The sequence below is a fragment of the Typopeltis vanoorti genome, chromosome 8 (genome assembly GCF_054136105.1).
Source record: "Typopeltis vanoorti isolate ZY-2024b chromosome 8, IOZ_Tvanoo_1.0, whole genome shotgun sequence".
NCBI lineage: Eukaryota > Metazoa > Arthropoda > Arachnida > Uropygi > Thelyphonidae > Typopeltis > Typopeltis vanoorti.
The window spans coordinates 62394041-62415287 of record NC_143556.1 but is presented as its reverse complement, the minus strand read 5'-3'; the positions used below and the strand labels follow the sequence as shown (position 1 = coordinate 62415287).

At 35.6% G+C, this 21247-nt stretch overlaps 1 protein-coding gene across 5 annotated transcripts in view; it reads left to right on the top strand.

The window, feature by feature from the left end:
• The window catches only part of LOC150104041 (ecotropic viral integration site 5 ortholog-like), a 340587-nt gene that overhangs the window by 114203 nt on the left and 205137 nt on the right, over positions 1-21247 (top strand). The window contains exon 1 of one of the 5 annotated variants that reach the window (XM_090396707.1): positions 11600-12367. The exons of the other annotated variants lie outside the window; for them this stretch is intronic. Coding sequence (XP_090252833.1) covers positions 12231-12367 — 137 coding nt within the window. The 5' untranslated portion in view covers positions 11600-12230. Of the gene's footprint in view, positions 1-11599; positions 12368-21247 lie in introns of those variants that run through there. 5 annotated transcript variants of the gene reach the window in all.

Here is a 21247-nt window from a genome sequence, read left to right as displayed (position 1 = left end):
TGTTTCATAATCAGTATTTACTCGTGAAGGGATTAATTTCCTGAAAATTTGGGTTGTTCTCTTTTAGCATTTAGCAAGTTACATAACTAAATTTCTATCTTAACTAGTGACGAACCTATTTTTTTTAATTTCTAAAACATCTAGGCTTTCACTTAGTATTTCGACCTACATGGAAGTAATTTGTTATTAAAATATATTGTTGAATAATTCGTTTTATGTAATTTAAAACCGCAATTTGATCCCTGTTAATTTCGTAAGTTAGATTTATATTTTCTAAATTAAGCTAATTTTACTAGTAGTGATAAAATTAAGCTCACTTGCAACTTCACTCACAACATCACTGTTTTAATTTATTATGCGATCCTATGGTGCAAATTTTTTTCTTTACTGAATCCGACGATGACCATGGGAGTTGGCCATCTTCTGGACCAGTAGGAAAGAAATCTTAGACAACTTGCGAAACTCTTAATGGTGTGTGTGTGTCAGGGGGGGATATCATATTTAAAGATGATATCCCCCCACTAAAAAAAGGTCTAAAAACATCGATGGATATCTGATTTACAAAATTATATTTCAAGCTTTTTGTCTAGTTCTCCTTTTTTTTAATTTTATTTTTTTTATTGAAAATCTAAAACATAATGACGCCCTCATTTCGACACTAAGTTTTTTTTTTTTTGCTTTATTGTAAATTGGCTCTAGAAACTGTTTATAAACCAGATAACGTAGCATGTTTTTTAAATAATAGCTTACGTTATTACTTAGTTTGATCACAGCCGATAAATAATATCGGCTGTGATCAAATTTTTGTATTTTGTATTTTTAATACAAAACTTTCATATATTTTGTTACCGCTTATGATCAAAACATACGAAATTAATGGTACAAAACAGTAGCTCACTTAGGATTTAATCTTGGGGCGGGGACGAGTTGAGAATATACACTACGCATCGCATACGACCTATGACTGAGCATCTGCAAGTATAGAATAGAAGATACGACACAACATAAATAAAAAATGAATTGTAATTAGGAAAAGATTTTTGGAAAATTGTCTAGTATTTTTTCCCCTTTTTTCTTTGGGGGAAGACACCCTCACTCTCCTCTGGGTGCGCCACTGGTACAAAATAAACAAGAAAAAGTTGTCAGAGAATGTAACACTGAGGGCATCGAAATGAAAACACTTCAGAGGTGATTCACCATGCCATCTCTTTTCTATTTAAGCTTCAGGGAGTTACGCTTCTGTGCTTTACACCTTTTAGCATAACCCCTGCAGATTTTTCGCATTTATAAATTCAATGTTATACATTGAGTGGTACGAACCCTTACAGTAAAAATGATATATTTTTTTTATTCGCATTTGACTTATGGTATAATTTACATTAAAAATCCTTGATTATAAGATTCTAAACGGAAAAACAACTTGGAAAAATTTGTTTTCTTTCCTACTGCTCCAGAAGATGGCCATCGTCGGATTCAGTAAGGAAGAAAATTTGCACCATAGGATTGCGTAATAAATCAAAACAGTGATGTTATTATGCGTGAAGTTGCAAGTGAGCTTAGTCTTATCGCTATTAATAAAATTAGCTTAATTTAGAAAATGATAAATCCACACCTAAGAAATTGTCAGGGATATGGTGAGTTCCACAGATCTACTTCTCGTTCTTTGTACAGTCTTTCCATAGCATCAGCTTCTACGAACTTTTGTTGCTCCAATGGACTGAGTTCAGTGACTGGGTGAAATTACCGAGACTTCTTTAGTTCTGAGACGTATTGTTCAACTTATTATTATACAAACACCTCCTGACGTCGAGACTCATCATTACCACATCACTGTTAATATTTTAAACTGTAGATTAAATTATTATTATTCATTACTAGGTAATTTAGCACAGAAATAGCCTGCTACTTAATTATGAGACCTGTTTATCTCTAAATTTGGGTAATTCGTGAATGTATATCTTCCCTAGATTAAATTATTATTATTCATTACTGAATTTTAATTGTAGATCAGGACGAGCTCACTGGCAAATTCATGCCTATTGCATCACTGTTGTATGAATTTAACTTACGCTTTCATTCTGCTTGTAAACCTTTCTTTACTGGCAAAGAATTATGAGACTTGGTCGAAATTTTTTTCTGAAAATAATTTAAGTTGCTTTCCTTTAAATGTTATCAACTCGGTCTAGGCAGCAACGACTTACATTCACGAATTACCCAAATTTATAAGAGATAAACAGGTCTCATAATTAGGTAGCAGGATATTTCTTCCCTAAAACCTGGCCGAAAATACATGCAATTAACATACAATATATTATCTCATAGCTTTTAATTGCTTTGGCCATAATTTCAACCAGCTCAACTGAACTCGGATTTATACATTTTCAGTATATGCAGCTCTACTATCACTAATGTTTAAAGTCGATTTTATGTTTTGCAAGAGGTACACCTTATAGAGGAAAACCATCCCCACAACGTAAACCGATACAAATTGATTTATTGCTGAATACAAAACAGGAATGGGGGGGGGTAAGTAGGTCAGTCATATACCGAGCATATTCGCTACTGTGGCCGGCCAACCTTGATGAGTCAAACGAGAATGACCATCTCGCATTAGTTGGTTGTGTATATTTTCCTTCATTTTTTCACATAGTTTTATTATTTTCTTATATAATACTGACATGTTGAGCAGTACTAACCTGAATTATTATACACACATTTTTAATGAATCTATCCTTCCAGATATAACAGTTGGCTGATTCTACATATTTTTAACCCTATCAGGGAAAAAACACGAACTCCTATCTGTGTTTTATATATATTGGAATAATTTATAAATTCCGATTATATCTTCTCTTTCTGTCCTATTATATAAATAGTCCAACCCATTCAGTGGAGCTTAAGTGTAATATCATTTTCTCCTACAAATAGTTTCTTTAATTTAAACCTACGATCTGGAGTTCTTATCAAATCTGAATCCTTTAAATCCCCTGTAAACAAAATAAAATACCAAAATCCTTTTATTTGTTAACTCTTTTTAGTCTGCTGATTCAACTGGTATTCATATCCATCTAATCTTATCAAAATGTATATACTATATTTGTTCACATTAAATTTCACTTCCCGCTCTAATCCGTGCTCCAATCTTTTAAGATCATCCTGTTGACAACTGAAGTCACTGAACAGTTGACTATTCTACCCAGCATCACATCGTGATGGCATTTGCAAATTTTACTCTTAATATTTGAACCCGAACGATTTTTCACTGCATAAACAAGTTCCTAACCGAATTCTGTGGATCTCGCGCCTTATATCATGTCTTCTAGATTCCTTGCACTATTGCCTGTTGTCTGTCTGTGTTCTTTGGCGACCTTTCCTTCTTTCTTTCTCTCTCATGATATCCACTCAGTGCTTAATATTTTCCATCTTTACATGGCCAGCCCGTCTCCACTTACATGCTTAACAATATCCTCTAATCTAGTCATCTCTAAATTCATTCTTTTTCTATCCCTGCTAATATACAAGATACTTCAAGACTTTTATTTTTTCTTACCTTGAGGATTTTCCGTAATTCTTATATTAGGATTGGTGATTTTGTACATGCCTCAGTTAAATTTAGTAGATGATTTGTATCTGTTTCTCTGCCTGTATCGGTCTCCATAACAATTACTATATATTTATATATATATTTTTTTCTCTATTGTAATCTATTATTTTTTGCTTATTTTTCAGTTTTGGAATCCATTATTCATTTCATGTAACCCTCGTTTGATAATTTCCAGAGATTTTGTTTTCTATTATGTTCTTATATTATATTTTCTCGAGTTTTTTTTATTTTTATTTTATTTCTTTTCTAACTTTCACATTTCTACAGATTCTTTGTCTATGCTACCTTATGTATCCGTTTCCTTAATTCATTTATATTACCGTATAAAAGTGTGCAGATTAATAGCATTCCTAAGTAGCTGTAATTCGCCTTTTTTGGTCGATTGGTAGAGCCTCTGCTACCAATGGCTCGCAAAAAGCTAAGCAAGTTTGAGCGCGGTTAGTAGTTGGAAGGGAATCAATCGGTCGATGCTGTTGGCACACTCTCCCTCGATGAGCCTTGTGACTCCCTTGAGGTGTCACATAATAATTAACAATTTAATTAACGCGAGTTTTCTATTATATTTTATCATACTTAATAGCTTGTGTCAAATTTATACTCTTTTCTTAGAACGTCTTTTGAGAACTCGATCGTTCATCCAACGGATTCCAGATTTATTATGCGTATCTTTGATTAATGTCTCTAATGATAGAATAACTACAAACTTCTTTCCTCTCGTATGGATATTAATTATAACTAGCTCAATTGACTATTCAGGTAACATTAAAAGAAATTGATTTTTAAAAGCCAAAGCCACTTGTTAGCTTATAAGTTAGTGATCACGTAAAATCATTGAATGAATTCGTTATGTTTCGCAACTACTGAATTTTTCTCCGAGTAGAAAACAAAAATACATTCTTATGGGGCATATTAAAGATGTGGTTATAGTGTCCCACAGTTTTGACGGTGTAGAGTTAGGGGATTGCGTCACGTTTGACGTACATGTAAATTTCATTTCTTCGATATTATTCTTATTTATCCTACATTCTGTAGCAAATATAGGTTCAGTGGATAAAAATCCTTTTTAACCAAAGAAATGCTTACACATACGAGAATTGTCTTCGAATATTTGCTCAACATCTTCAATGAATTGGCCGGTGCGGCACTGTGATTACCCCCCCCCCCAAAGATATCTAAGTGTTCATTATATCTCTAATATTTTATTGCACGGATCTCAACAAAAAAATTATGGATTAATATTCAGAATATTAATAATAGTTGTATAAACTTCTTAAACTGTTGTATAAATCATATCACGGACACTAAGAACTATGCACAATTCTTTACTAAGCCGACCAACTCTCATATTTCAATCCTGGGTTTAAATGCGATATGCTTACTTAAACTTAGCACAAGAAGAAATATGGCTCCGAAACGTCATTAGGAATGTATGGAGCTTAGTATACCAGTTTATACAATTTACTAATAGGTCCTATAGAAAGTTGATCATAGAATGTCACGTTTTATAAAATTCTGTAATCTGGGTATTTTTTATGGTAATCCAGAATACGAAAATTTGTTAACCCCACCCCCCATAGTGTTGTATTAGTATCCTAGATGAGAAGTAAGGTAGCGACAAAGAAAGAATTCAAAATGACTATGAAGATCTGATTTCACACTTCAGGAAATTCATATACAAGGCTTTCCAAAAAACAACATTAGAGGAAATGAGCGGGGGGGGGGTAATTGGACTTCGAGTTTGAAGTTCAACTGTTGAATTGAATAGTCACTGCACGCATCTTAACAGATGTAAGAGGAAGTTATTATAACAACTGGAAATATTTGTATAAAATGCGAGCATCAGAAACTTAATGTCTGTGAAAGTGTGGAGTTTATGCGGATACCTACTCACGAAACGTAACATGTTTAGGATAGGGCGAAATAATCCGGGAAGCTTGCTTTAGAAACTAAACATGATACTGTTACTTCAGGCCTCCAGTAAGTGGTATCACATACCAAGCGACGGAAATAGTCTACCACCTATTTGGCGAGAGTCCGATCATTAATCAACCTAATTGCACGTGCACGAATCAATGACTTTTAGGTAACTGAATATGAGAACAGTATTCAACGGTTGGAAGAAATTTGTATAGTTAATAGTAGTTCACAGATAAATTTAGCAATTCCTGGAGCGAAAGAGAAAAACGGTACTTCTTGGCTCACCCCATAACATAAATTTTCAGATAATTTAAGTGGCTGTTTTCAGTAATGCAAATTTAATCAACATTTGCATCAGTAACAGCCAAATTATAATCAATGGGAAAATTGGATTCGAACATTTCGCTATTAAGAGTAGGATTGAAACAAGTAGACGATCTTCCATCCATCCTATTTATTTCGGCTTTCGAAAAATGTATTAAAAAAACCGTAATAAAATAATACAAGTATAGACAAACAGTATTTACTTAGTAAAAAGAAATGCTGAAAACGTTAGAATAGAGACATCAGAATATATTGTTGCTGAAAAATTAGAATTACAAATCGATAAGACCGAATATTTAAAAATACGGAGGAGCAACAACCAAGGGGAAATGACCGTTTTACTATTCAGTCAGGACTAGAAATTTAAAAATGCCACTTTATCCAAATATCTGGGAACATTAATTGTTCAAGATAATAAAATTAGTACGGAAATGCAGTCTGAAATACATGCATAAAATAGATCTTATCATATCACTACATCATTTATTATCTTCCAGAATTCTCTCAAGCACAATAGGTCTTATGATTGTCTTGTATATTTCTATTGGTGTATATATAGAGCAGAAACTTGAAGCATAATAGACCAAGATTTAAAAAAAAAAAAAAAGTCTTACTGATCTTTGAAAATAGAATGGTTAAGTCTAACTTTAGACATGTAAGAGAGAATGGAGAAGAGCTAATCAAGAGTTACTACTAACTGCATAGATTCCCCCCCCCCCCCCATTGTGGAAAGAAGAAATGACAGAGATGAAACGAATGATTAAGCGTTCAAGGAGGTCTGTTGGAAGGTGATCTAGAGGAGGATTGCTGTGATAATGGGAGAATGACATACATCCAAAAGGACTTGGGAGATGAGAAATTCTGGATTAGCTTAGAAAAGCTTGGGTTAGTAAAGAATAGAAAAAGGAATGATACTCGCAGCGACGAATCTTCAGAGGTTCTATAAGCTAAAAGAGATTCGACTTAAGAATTCTTATCGGGTGCTTTCAGAACCACGCAAGAAATCGAATAATATACGTATGGAAAAGATAGTTTGGAATAAAAAGCTAGTTAATTTATTCTAATTTAAAATGAAGCCAGGTTAATGAACAAAGGTTACTATAGTTGGCCCATTTAAACCGTTCATAATACGAAGTGAAGACTGTGATTTAGCATTGCTACTACAGAATTTTAAATGCCACTAATTTGTATAAATTTTCGAAACCAATCAAGAGCACACACATCTCTATAGGACCTTTCCTCTCTGCTCTCCGTCCAATAGGGTTTGAATTCCACTGTGGTGTGGATGCCTGGGAATATGGATTAACATATTTCATCAAAATGTGAATACCATTTTGGATAGGATTCCCGTAAAAAATTGTACATTGCAGGATAATAAAAATTGTCAATTTCATAAGAGGATTTTTGAAGATCGTGACAGCCATTCTTCGCTCTTCAGTTATTACTGATGGTGAATTTTTGAGGCCATTAATGAATCAAAGCTTTCAGCGATGAAATTGACAGACAAATGCCGTTATCGCGGACCTAAACCTTAACACTGGTATATATTGTCCATTGAAAAGAATGTGTGCTCTACGTTATATATCAGGGATGAAATTCCAGGTGTGCGGTGCTCATCCCCCGAATAGCAATACCGCCGATATTGTATTTTTGCATTTATTTCCGTTCAAGACTCCCCTAATTTGTTTCCAGACTTCGCGTGATTCCTAAAAGTAAACAAAATAGATATGCTTCATGAAGAGGACACTTTTCGACGCGTAAACATTGCATCACATTCGCGTTAATAGCCCGGGTGTGCATTCAAAATGCATGCGCCTTTGAAAAGATGTACAGATGGCGCAGCGGATGAAATTCTTAGCGTTCTATTAGTTTTAAACAGAAGGCGAGCCTAAGTGAACTCTGAGACAGTAGCACCTAGAGGCTGTGATTGGTTTTGTTGTGAGTTGCTGTTTTTGTTTTCTGAGTTTCATCTGTTTTGTGTGTATGAACTGATACGGTAGACAAGTTTTTAATATATAATTTTCGATAAATTTATAACTTTTTTGCCCATATTTATAATGGGGAAACAGTATTGTAGTCGAAGGAGGTAAGCCTCGTCCTCCTCTTCCAAATTTTACACCTTTTGAGTAATTCAAATATACCAACTAAATATAGCATTCTCCTTCATTATTGTTTTCTAATACAGTATCTTAAAACAAATACATTGTCCCCCACTCTACGCAGATTTGGTTACAATTAATTGATAAATTAAAGTATTCAAAGTTATCCTACAATTAAATGCATTAGACCAATTAAGATGAGCACTGATGCCTTAGACACTCTTAAAACTTGCATATATCGATAAAAATGTAATCACACGGTCAAACTGACGTGAATTTTGTAGCGCGGGTTGCATAAGCCACGACAGCACACCCAACCGAAATGGGCACGCGGCTCCACTGCACACTTAAAAACTACGTTTCTGGAAAAGACGCTTCTAGTCAGCAACCAGCATCGAAATCGAAACGCCATTTCCAAGGCACCCTTGTTTAAAATATCACTATGGCAATTTATTATTATTATTCCAGAATCGTTACCAGTGTGAGAAAAAAAAAAAAAGCCGTGCAGCTAATCACGTAAGACCACATTTCGGAACCTAGATTAAATGGATGTCAGGGTCAATATAATGAAATTTAATGTAATAAATATAATATTGTTATTTAAACGCGTTACTATATTTTATAAGTAAAATAATTAAAAAAACAAAAACATCTGTTGTACATGTATTTAAATTAAATATGTGTATAATCAGTTCCTTAGTGAAGGGTAAAAATATTAATATCATTTTATAAAATGCATTAAGTGAATGAAAACACATAATCTGTCAACCTACTTTAATTTCTCATTTATCTGTCGGACATCTTACCACATTAAGTTTATTACATACTCGTTTCTATTTGTATATTACACTAGTATTTTGGTTAGGCTAAGGATTTTTTTTTTTTTATCATCGTTTATTTTATGTATTTTTTTTACATAGTCCATAAACCCTGCTCTAGAGACTAAACATGGAACTTTTTTTTTTTTTTTTTTCCAAACCACTTTAAACATCCATTTTGTAGGCTGAAATTCATGTACCACCCTAAAGATAATCACAATCATACATGACCATGGCAGGATTCGAATCCTTGGTCTATTGGTTAGAGAGCGAGTAAGTTAACAACCAGGCTAACCAAGCCGGGTAAGGGCTGCTTTAAATCAGTTCTGGTTGTCTGGTGCGCATCGGCTTGTTAATAAGCATTAACAAATTTATATGTACTCACACTTCAGGATATTTTTAGTTAAGTTTATCGCGGCATCTCATTTGGACAGCATTCTGTTCTGTTTCTTTCGTATTTTTTTAAAAATCGGCTCGAGCAACATCTTGTGCCTTTCCTGTATACTTAACTATCAAAAATCACTGCGTTAGGAAAGTAATTCTTCCTCGTCGGCAAGAGTTAGTATTGCTTCACTTGATTCGGGCGCAGTTCCAACCAATCCCATGCTCTGAAAATAAATCATAGCATTTTTTTAAAACTACTTCAGCCGATCAGTAAGCAGGATGATCACACTTGTCGATGAAAATTATCTACAGACTGTACGTTGCAGACACTATTGATTTAGCAAGTCTGATCTACCAAGCGTACCAATCCTCAAATATGCCGACGTCATTAAGAACAGCAAATGACTGAACTTGCAGGCTCTTTAATGTTTCATTGTTTTGTCCTTTGAGCAGAATCCAATGCTATTCATCAATAAAATTGATTGATGAACTAATTAGATATTGTGATATGGCATCCCACTGGTATCCGTATTGTGCAAACTATAGTGCTTCGCCACATCCTTATATGACGTTATAACCGAGGAAAAAATATGCAGTGCGGTATCCTGTTTTGTGCCCTGGTATAACACAGACAGCTCAACCATTTGGAACAACTAATTTTTCTCAATTGAAGGGATATCAGATGCTCTTATCAACATAGTGTAGCTTGTGAATAAAAATTACCTCCCAAAACATAGCACACAGTTACACTAGTTTGTCATTGGTGACACAATTTTGTCTTGCGTTGGATTTAAATACTAATTATGGGTAATTTCCATGTGAAACTATTTGTAATTTCAGAAAAGTTAATATTTCTTGTTTTTTAGTAAAAGTGTTAGTCATCTAGTCAGCATGTACAATGACTGTTTATAAACGCATTGGATTGTGCAACAATTGGAATCACGTTTTGTAGCATATGCAGTATATCAGTCCACCTCGTGCGTCACCGATGAGATTGTCTCATTTCATGTCTTATTAATTGTGACAGGCTGTTAATATATTACAATTCAAAGTCTTATTTTTTAAATTACATTTGCTTGTATTAAACCTGATGGTCTTAATTATTATTATTTTATTAAACTAATTTTGTCATATTGAACTTTAGTTTTAATATTTGAAATATAAGCTAAAAATAGCTTTGGCTACTTATCTAGTGAACCCATATGGCTTTACAAGTATCGTAAGGTGTCGAATGAAGACGATACCAGGGAGAGTTCCACTCTTAATTAGGACTGGTTGAATAATGCCAAAACTTTGCATGTGTTATCCAGTTTGTGTGTTTTTAGGGAGGGATGATCCTATATCTGTATGAGAATGGCTTACTACCTTTAGTTGTCAAGTCTGTATAAATGTTTCTCGCGTCGTAAATTGTATTCAGATAATCCAGGTCTTTCCAAAAGATGCTGTGTTCTTCCCATCCATTCTAAAACACATTTTGCATTTGAACCAAAGTAAACGTATCATTGGCCTTCCTCAGTGTGTTACTCTGATCAGCAAAGATTAATGTACATAGTATATAGAAAGATACACACAGAACGTTATCAACGTAGGTCCTCACAATATTACCATAAATGGATATGGCAATTTGCTTGCCATATCCATCTAAATCTGAAGGACATCACTTCAAAATTCTATGGCTACTTCCCATGAGAATCATGAACAGAACAGAACGCAGAACATTGCTGGTTTGATGGGTGAAGCACTAATGCTTTTCATATTCCCCTTTGTCTGTGAGGGAGGTTCTTTCTCGCTTGTGAGGGCGTCGAGATTAGCTACATTCAGCTGAGCATAAGATTGATTTGGGTCCTTTATATTTGTATTATTCCTCATCATTGTAGTCCGAAGCTTGTTTGATCAGCGGGTTTGGGTGATTACTTGCCTTGATGAAGAACTTTTCTGCTAGATCGTGGAGAAAAGAGGAAATGTAAGGAATGTTGACTTCTCTGTGAATCTCGGAGTTTCTTATGAACCATTGGACATCCAGAATCATCCTCAGGCATTTGTTCTGTATCCTCTGCAGTTTTTGAATATTTGTATTCCAGATATGGCTCCAAGCCATACCAAGAAGTGAAGTCAGTTTTAAGCATTTTTATGTAAAATGCAACCCAAGCGGAATAAGCTTTCAGAATCGCAATAGTTTTACAGGCACATATGAAATGCAATTTTTGAGATCTCATTTGTAAATTTTTTACTTGCAGAAACGGAGCTGTTAGAAAACATGCAATTTCTTATTAAACGTAACCGATTTTTCAGCTCGCAGCTGGCGTTGACAGCTTCTCACAAGCGGAGAAACTTAACAGTCTGAGTATATCGGAAGTCGTCTGCTATCGCCGTGGGGCATATTTTAAGTTAGCATGAGCTGCTGTTTGCGTGTCCGTGTTCACTGTACGTCGACAGCGTCGCCATTCGTTCTTGTTTTGTTACGATGTTATTCTTAGAATGCGCCTACATTGTTCCTCCAAAATTCTCGTATAGATTTGTTTTGTTAGTTTGATTAATTTAAGTCTTAATATATGGTACTAGTAGTTTGTGCTTAATATGCGTCAGTTATTTTTGGCAATGATCTTAGTCGCCGCTCTCCTGTAATGGTGCCTACATCGCAATGGAATCGCCCTGTCGTGACGGAGGAGATGATAATCGAAGAACTCTACTGACATTGTTCATTACATAGGGTGTGTATGTGTGTTCGTGTTTCTACTTTCGTGCAAAATAACTAAAAAAAAGAAAAAAAAAGAAAATAAACATCTTGTAATCATTGTCACTTTGTAAATATAATGTTTTTATGCCAGAGTAGTAGCAGAAGCAGCAATGATTTTACATATCATTAGGAAATTTTAATTTCAAGAGAAACGTTTACTGAAATGACAGTCTGATCTCCCTCCAATGCATGACCAATTTCGGTACTTATCGAGCTTCGCGGACAAATAACGATGGATCTGCTATTGAACTCGAGCTTCAAATCGATTATTTGGTTTTCAGCAGCATTTAAAATTCTAAGATTGTAGACTCGTCATGGTTTAATTTGCACCGTTCATTCTATGTATAATGGAATTTAGCCAGTCGCAAATTTCTTCGACATCCAGTTTGGATGGAAGTGAAGATGATCACATTTTATGTGGTGAAAGTCCGGAAATGGCAAAAAGTCCATCATTCCCAGGTATTATATGGGAATGGGGTAAAAGGTGAGTAAATTAACATTGCTTTATCAGAAGTAGCTCAAATCGTGAATATTGTCTTCTTCAATCATATTTTCATAAATTTAATTTCATCTTGACAGTTCATTAACTGTCAGTTTTGTTTTGGCATTTAAGTGGCATTTTTATTATATATTACAATATGCTTCCCCACAGGATCAGTCTTAAATGATACCTAAGTTTTGAGTACAGTGTTTCATGACAGAGAAAGGCTTTTATTTGTAGCTGCTCTCATGACACAGGAAAGAATGTTTCCATTCAGAAACTTAGGTCCTAACACATTTTTGAAATGTGCAAAGTCATTTAAAAATTTGAAAATTTCAGTATATGAATAGAATTGAATCATTTATCCATTTTATTATTTCAGAATATGATGTACCCAGGATCTTTTTAGTACAAGAGTTTTCTTGAGGATGTCGAGTTATTCAAGTGAATTGATTCATATCTCACGCAATGGAATAAAATGTATAAGCAACTTTGGAGAAGTCATATGCAGTTTCCTCTCTCCTCCAATTGCATATTATTACTTAGAGTTTTGAGAAAGACAAAATTTTTTGAATCCTTCCACTCCTCATAAAGTTAGATATATGGGTGATATGTTTGAAGTTGGACCACATTCTAAGTTTTTTTTTTTTTTTTTGGTTACTCATCATCCTTAGTTGTTTGCAGATAATGCAAAGTTGGGGAGAGTTATGAGAAGTAGAGCAAAAATGTTATAGCTTTACAAGAGGACCTAAACAGACTGTTTGAATGGGCAAGTGTGTGGGATGTCAGTTTAATTTAGCAAATTGTATGGTTTTAAAATTTGGGAAGCAAAGATGGGATGTACAGTATAGGATTTGTGAGGATATTTTAGAGGAGGTGGAGGAGATGAAAGATCTGGGGATAATTGTGGATAGGGATTTGAAATTTCACGGATAATTTTGCTAAAATTGTGAGGACAACACAGTAGATTATGGGAATGATGCAGAGAACACTGATGTGTAGAAGTAAGGATGTTTTGATTCCATTGTACAAGGCTTCAGACCACATATGGATTACAGTGCACAGATTTGGTCACCTGCTTTTCAAAAGGATGATGAGCTGTTATAGAAGGTTCAGAGATGATTGAGTTGGTTTCTGGAATGGGGAATATGAGGACAGATTGAGAGAATGCAAATTACAGAGCCTAGTAGGTAGAAGGGAGATACGGTTGTGATGTATAAGTTGGTAAGGGATAATTACGAGATTAATGTGGATGAGATTTTTCATAGAATATCTGGAGAACGAGGGCCATTCCTGGAAGCTGTATAAAGTGGGTGTGAGCAAAGGAGGTGAGGAGTATTTTATTTTATTTTATTTTTTTATTTATTTATTTATTTATTTTTTTTTGCATAGAGTGGTGGGGGATTGGAATGCATTGCTTGAGAGTGTGATGAGTGCAAGGACAGTGAATGCATTTAAGTCAAGGTATGATGAGCTGTGCATGTGAGAGTGAGATCTCTGGCAATGAGTCTCTTGACTCCATGGAGGTCTATTTATAATAATAATTGAAATTATCAAAAAATCAAATTTATGCTAGAGGAAAAATCAGCTGTCTGTCCTTCATGAATACTCTAATTAATAATGAAGCTGATGACTTGTTACCTTCTCATTTTTATCAAAAGTCTGGGAGGGTATGTTCGTTTGCAATGGAGTGATAAAAACATTCGTGTTTATGTTTAGTGAAAAAAATGAATATTTAGAGCTAATAATTAACTAAGTTATTTAACTAATCAGATTAATAAGCCAATATTTTGCCTTGGTCACCAAGGCATCTTCATGGATGGAAAGAAATATATTGAGCATGTGCATGCAGGCACACTGATAAGAAGGAAAACACAGACTGATTGTAAAAAGTAGGCTCCCACAATCCTGATTAACACCCTCTATGGGTGTAGTGTTGGACACTTGGTAAAAGTCCCAAAATGTGATGCACCATTAGCAATGTGATGTACCTGAATTTGTTTAAGTTTGGGGAATGTTGTAGTGCTGTGGCAGATTCAGAAATACTTTCATTTAAATCTGTTACTGTATAGGAGAGGGATCCCCCCCCCAACCATTGGATTCAGTGATCTGTATCCTTGGCATATCCATCTAGAAGAATATAGAGGATATGTTCATCAACTACAGTGTAGATGAACATATCCTCTATATTCTTCTAGATGGATATTGGTAGTTCTTCCTGTTTGTCTGAAGTACTTGAGCTTCCATGAGCGAGGGATACTGTAGTGGAGAGGATCTTTAGGTGAGCAGATAAGGGTAGCTAATTTTTGGCAAGGGCTGAAGAGACTCTGTATGTTATGCTTTTTAAGAATGTGTTCAAGTTTTTCTGAGGTGCCCCAGATGTAGAGATGTAATTTAATAATGGATTTTTTATGTTTTGGAATATGAGGGGGGGGGGGCTGTGGAGGTTGGCCAAATGGGCTGAGAGCTCTGTCAATTTTGTTAAAAGGGAAGCCATGGGCTAAAAATGTGTCCTGAATGTGATTGATTTTAGTGGAGAAACTAGTGTGGTCCAAGGTGGTTTCAGCTATGTTTGCGGTTTTGATAACATTATGCTGCTGGGAGGAATGGGATGTACTTTCCAGTGTAGGTGGGTTTTTCTGTAGACCGGTAAGGATGTGGATGATATATTTGCAGTTGGACCACATTCTGAGGGAACTTTTTTTTGTTGGTGGGTTTTCTCTATACTGAAAAGGATAAGTATCCATTTGATAGTCAAGTAACTAGTGCCATGGAAGGGCACTAGTTACTTAACTTTTCAATGGTGAAATGGAATCCTTGGATGTTGGCTATTGAGGTTTGCTAAAAACGTTTCTAACATATCCCTGCTGTGTGGCCGAATGGAGAGCGTCTGAACATAAGGTACCCATTTGTGGGTTTGACAGGGACAGAGATTAGTGCCATGTTTTCAGAATGTTCCATGTAAAGATTGCAAGGAGGAGCCCATAGCTCAGTCTTCAATCTTCTTGTGGGTTTTTCTCTGCTAGTTAAAATAACCAGAGCACGTAGTGAAGGTGAATAAGGTTGATATGTCTGGGGATAGTCTGAGTTGCGAAGTTTCTTTTAAGGGTATTTGATATATCCTCCTTATTCATTAGTGAATAAGGAGGCTATATCATGACTAACCATGATGTCATGGTGTGTGAGTATCATACTTTATAAACAAGATTCAAAGTACACAGATTTATATGCGAAGAAGTGTAGCTAGTAATGAGAAAGTTTCTTGGCTATGTGGCCACTTCATAGGTAGGGGAAACCAGTCTACTGTGTGTCTCAAGGGTATGTTCTGTTTGTGTAGTTTTGGTAATCCATAAATCATTGGAGGCTTGGGATTATATGGTTTGTTTTTGAATAGTTCAGGAAGCCAGGGTACAACTTTAATAAATTTTTGAGAGCTTTTTTTTTTTCTTGTGTGTGTGTGTTTACTTAGGTTAACAATCAGTTAGGAGATATGCTGATCAAACTCTGAGTAAAATCAACATTTTTTAGTCATATTCAGAGTGATCATTGTTGGCTACATTTAACTGGATATTATTGGCTTTGGGGTGGGAGGCTGCAGATGCTGCATTCTGTTTTTGCCATAATTTGCAAACTTCATATTTCCTTCAGCCATAGCCATAGCTAAGATTGAGGGCTTTGATAGCTTCTAGATTATCTTGGAGACCATTATTTTGAGACAGGTGCAGTGATGACACTTGCTGAATTGTCATCACTACACCCATAGAGGGTGCCAGTTAGGTCTATATGAGCCTGCCTTTTTCAGTCTGTATTTGTTTTCCTACTTAATATATTTCTTTGTGGACATGTGAGATGCCTTGGTGACAAGCAAAATATTGGTTTATTAATCTAATTAGCTAAATTAATTTAATTATTAGCTCTCAACATCTATTTTACCACTAAACATGAATGTGAGTGATAATCAGCATCCAGGTATCTATATGTTGATGTTGAAAAACATAGTGAAATTAATGATAAAGTGGGCAGTAGTCATGTTGAAAAACAGTGCAATTAGTGGTAATGCGGTGAGCAAGGGTGACTGCAAACAAGCATGTGTGACTGGCGATAAAATAGAGTGAATGATAGTGAAAAAAGGACAATTTGAATGCTGAGTTGATGAAGATGAGGCAGATGCAGAGTGAAATGAAGAGAATTTGAGATACATGTGGAAGAGTGAAGAAGACGAAGACAAATGATGTTGGTATGAAAAAGGTAGCAAAAGACCCACAAGTGACATTGTATGGTGATTCAATTATTAGAGGTGTGGTAAACAAGAAGATGCACAAGGGATGTAAAATGAATAGATTGATTGAGGCATTGGATATGAGGAGTAAATGAGCAAAGGAGTTGATAGTAGGAACAAATGACTTGACTGGGAATGAGGAGAATGTAAGATGGGATATCAGGAGGGTGTTGAGAAAGATAGTGTGATAGTCAGTGTGTTGCCCAGGTATGACAGTAATGAGATGAGGCATAGAGCAAGAATTATAATATGTTTGGAGAAATGTGTGAAGAGAAAGGACTTAAGTTTGTTAATGTGTGGAACGAGTTTGGAGAAAGAAATCGAACTGTATAAATGTGATGACTGCATTTGAATGGTTTTGTTGTGAGTCATTTGAAGAGACTGCTGCTGCTAGAGGGGAAAGTAATGAGTGCAGAGAATGAATCTCAGAAAATAAGAAGCAATGTGAAACAGTTGGGGTAGTAAAGAAGGAGAGATTATAGTGGTGCTTATGAATGAAGAAGTGGGTAACATGAGTGTATAGAATGAGAGAACAAGTAAGACAAACAGGGTAGACAGGGGAACACAGTGTGAGAAAGATTAATACTTCAAGAGGGCGTGAATGCTTGTGCAGACAAAAAGGGAGGGGGGGATGACCTGAGATGTGGGGGAAAACAGTTGATTTAAAGAAGATTCTGGGATGAGTAAGGAGAAAAAGAAATGGCTCGAAGAAAGTATGGAGAAGTCGCATCTGGTAAGTGGTATTAATGAAACTTGTTATAGATCCAGGAATGAGCTGTTATGTTTGTATATGAATGCTAGAAGTATCAGAAACAAGGGAAATGAAATGGTTTCATTCATTCACTCATTCACTCCAAAATTGTTGGAATAAGTGAGACATGGTTGGATGACATCCTGATATGAATAGAGATGGAAGGGAATGATGTATTTCATGAAGATTGATGATAGAAAAACAGTTATGTGCATACAAGGGGGAAATGTAGGGTTTTGAGGTGGTATGGTGTGAGATAGAGGCAAATAGAATGAAATACTTTGTTGGATGTTGCTATAGACCTTGGAGTGTAGTGACCAGGAAATGTATAAGCAAATTAGTCACGCAATTGGAAAAGGGTATCATTAAGGGTGATTTTAAAGACGTCAATATAGATTGGGATGGCTAGATAGCAACTGGAAGTAAGGAAAATAAATTTCTTGAGTGTTTGAGGGACAACTACGTCAGGTGTATGTAACAAATGGCACATGAGGATTTGAGGGTCTTGGATTTGATCATCTTATCAGAGGATGTTATTGTAAATGAGGTGTCACATCTTCCTCCACTGGGGAGTATGACCATGAAGTGATTACCTGGGTTGTTGCCAACCATGTGAGGACTTCCATGAAGAAATGGTATATGTGGAACTAAATTGCTGGTGATTATAAGAAACCCAGGAGACTGCTTGCAGCTGTAGCATGGAATGAGGAGTTGGATGGAAAGGAAGCCAATGCTGCTTGGGTGATATTCAAGAACTATCTAGTAGAAGCAATGATGAATGTATTCCAAAGGTGAGAAGACTAAGTAAGGTGTGAAATGGATGAATAAAGAGATTAAGCATGCAATACAGAGAAAAAAGGCATTATGGAATCAACATAGAGGAGTGGTAATAATCTAGAGGAATGTCACTACAGAGAACAGGCAAGGAGGGTAACTTGGTTTGTAAAGGTAGCAGAAGTTCAGTATGAGCAGCAGTTAACTAATGAAGTCAGAAAAAAATCCTAGCAAGTTCTTTTGATACGAAGCCAGCAAAAAAAGAATGATTATGGCTGCACACTCATGATGCCACTAGGCATCATGAGTGTGCAGCCTTGAAGTATTTTAAAACCTTGAAATGCAAGGTTTTAAAATTTGGTAAACAAAGATGGGATGTAGAATTTACTCTTGGTGGGGCATATTGTTGGAGGTGGAGGAAATAATAAATCTTGGGATGATGAATAAGTATCTAAAATTTAGAGGACATATAGTCAAAATTGTGAGGACAACACTATGATTTCTGGCAATAATGTAGGGTACGCTGACTTGTAGAAATAAGGAGATTCTGGTTCCATTGTATAAAGCTTGGATTAGGCCACATGGACTACTCTGCACAGTTTGGTCACCTAGGGTTAAAAGGATGAAGAGATCTTGGAGAAGGTCTAGAGGCTATTGACCAAAATAGTTCCTGATCTCTGGAATGCTGAATATGAAATAAGGTTGAGATGATGCAGTTTGCAGAGTCAAGTGGATAAGAGGAACAAGGGTGATATGATGAAGACATACAAGTTAAGGGGTTGTTATAGGATAAATGTTGAAGAGATTTTTCATAAAATGGTGGGAGAAGGGTGAGAATAAGAGTTAATTCCTGGAAGTTGAATAAGGAGGGTGTGAGCAGAGGGGTGAGAAGTAGGTTTTTTGCATGGAGAGTTGCGAATGGTTGGAATGCATTACCTGAAAGCACGGTATGTGTGTATGACAAAAGGGACCTTCTAGATGAGTCTGACTCCATGGGGTCTTAGGATAATATCACTAATATCTGATTAGTGATAAAAACATTATTACATAGATCCAGTGCCCACACTCATGTACTCTTTCAAAAACATTGTTTCAAACTGCAGTAAATAGGATCTGTAAAATAGCTTCATTCTTCATTAAATGAAGTGGACAATTGCTTTCCTTTCCACCTCTGTCTGATGAGAAAAGGTTATCCTTTGCACATTAGAAGAAAAAAAAAAGTTCAGATTTGATAGCATAATTATTAAAGTTATAGGAAATAAAATTATATATATAATATTATATATTTTTTATGTTGGGGGGGGTCATTAAGTCCCTAAAAAATGCTCTCCCCATTATTTCTTACCTGATTGTACCTGCAATAAGAACAATGTGGACAGCTCATATGGTAAATATTTTTACCATATGAGCTGTCCAGCTAGATCTGTAGAGAGGTAGCTGCAACTTGAGGACCAAAATAAAAAAATCACAAGGTCATTTTTTGTTGAATTAATTAAAAAATACAATTATTTTGAACATCTACAATTACACACATACATGTGAATTTTGTTCAGTTCAGATATGGCTATAACTTGGCTGTCATGTGAAGTTTATTATGGAGTACCCATCCACGAGAGGTTGGTCAACCTATAAGTATGCCGATACTGTGACCGACCGAAATTTGTATACTGAAAAATGTAGATGATTAATATTATAGGTTATAGGCATTAGTGAGACTTGACTAACAGCAGATGATGTAGTTACAGGGATTGAATGTGAAGGGTTTAGTATTTTCAGGGAAGATAGGATGGGGGACGGAGTACTACTGATGATAGCTGATGAATTGCAACCAAAAATAATAGGCGATAGGTGGGAGACAGGCTGTTCATTTGAAGCAATCTGGTGTGAGATTAAGGCCAGTAAGGCAAAATATACAGTTGGTTGTTGCTATAGGCCAGGGAGTTCTACAGATGATCTGGAAGACATGCATCACCAAATTAAGTCCCTTAAATAATAATCACTCAACCTGTACAATGAATACAGGTTGAGTGATTATTATTGGGGACTTCAACTATGGAGATATAGACTGGAAGGAAGGAAATAGAATTTATACACTTGCTGAGAGATAATTACTTAAGGTAGCATGTGATGGAGGTGACTAGGGATGGGAGAGTATTGGACGTGGTCATAGGATCAGAAGAGCTATCCATAACCAAGGTGACAATATTGCCTCCAATTGGTGAAAGTGACCATACAGTCTTGACTTGGGAGATTGTAAAACATGAGAGAATACTCTGTCAAGAAGAGGTATTTGTGGAACTACAAGACAGGTGATTATGACATGCTTAAGAAGAAGTTTAAATCTGTACCATTGCATAAAATACTGCAGGGTAAGGATGTTTAGTAGTGCATGGGATATAGTTAAGGGTCATCTAGAGGAAACAATATTAAATTGTATACCTAAGATAAGGAGGATTAATCGGGTAGGAGTTAGATGGATGAGTAATATCATTAAGCACAAGCTGAAGAAGAGGAAAATGCTCTGGAGGGTATATATATATAAAGAGAAGGGTTGACCAGCAAACTCATAACAGTACAAGGCTCAGGCAAGGAAGGCAAAATCAGATTATGAGAAGAATCTAGCCTAGCAGCCTTAAGGAAATACCAGAGTTGTATCGTTATGTGGTAAGTAAGAAGAAGAATGACTATGGAAGATTAACCTTAATGAATGATGATGGTCACGAGGAGACAGAAACAAATAAAATAGTTGATTTACTGAGTGACCACTTTGCAAGGGTATATCATCCTAGTAAGGTTACTGCTTTAACCTATGTGACAGATACTAATGTGGGAACAGAGATAGTTGAATTGACAGTTCTTAGGATATTGCAAATTCTCAATGTAAATACAGCTGCAGGATTAGATGGGATATCAGCTAGGGTTTTGAGAGAATGTTCATGGGAATCGGCAATACCTTTGCTAGGCTCTTTAATTTAAGTCTTAGCTCTGGTAGAGTTCCAAGGAAGTGGAAAGAGGGCAAAATAATTCCTTTTGCATAAGGGTGGTTCTAAGACTGCAGTAACAAATTATAGACCAATCA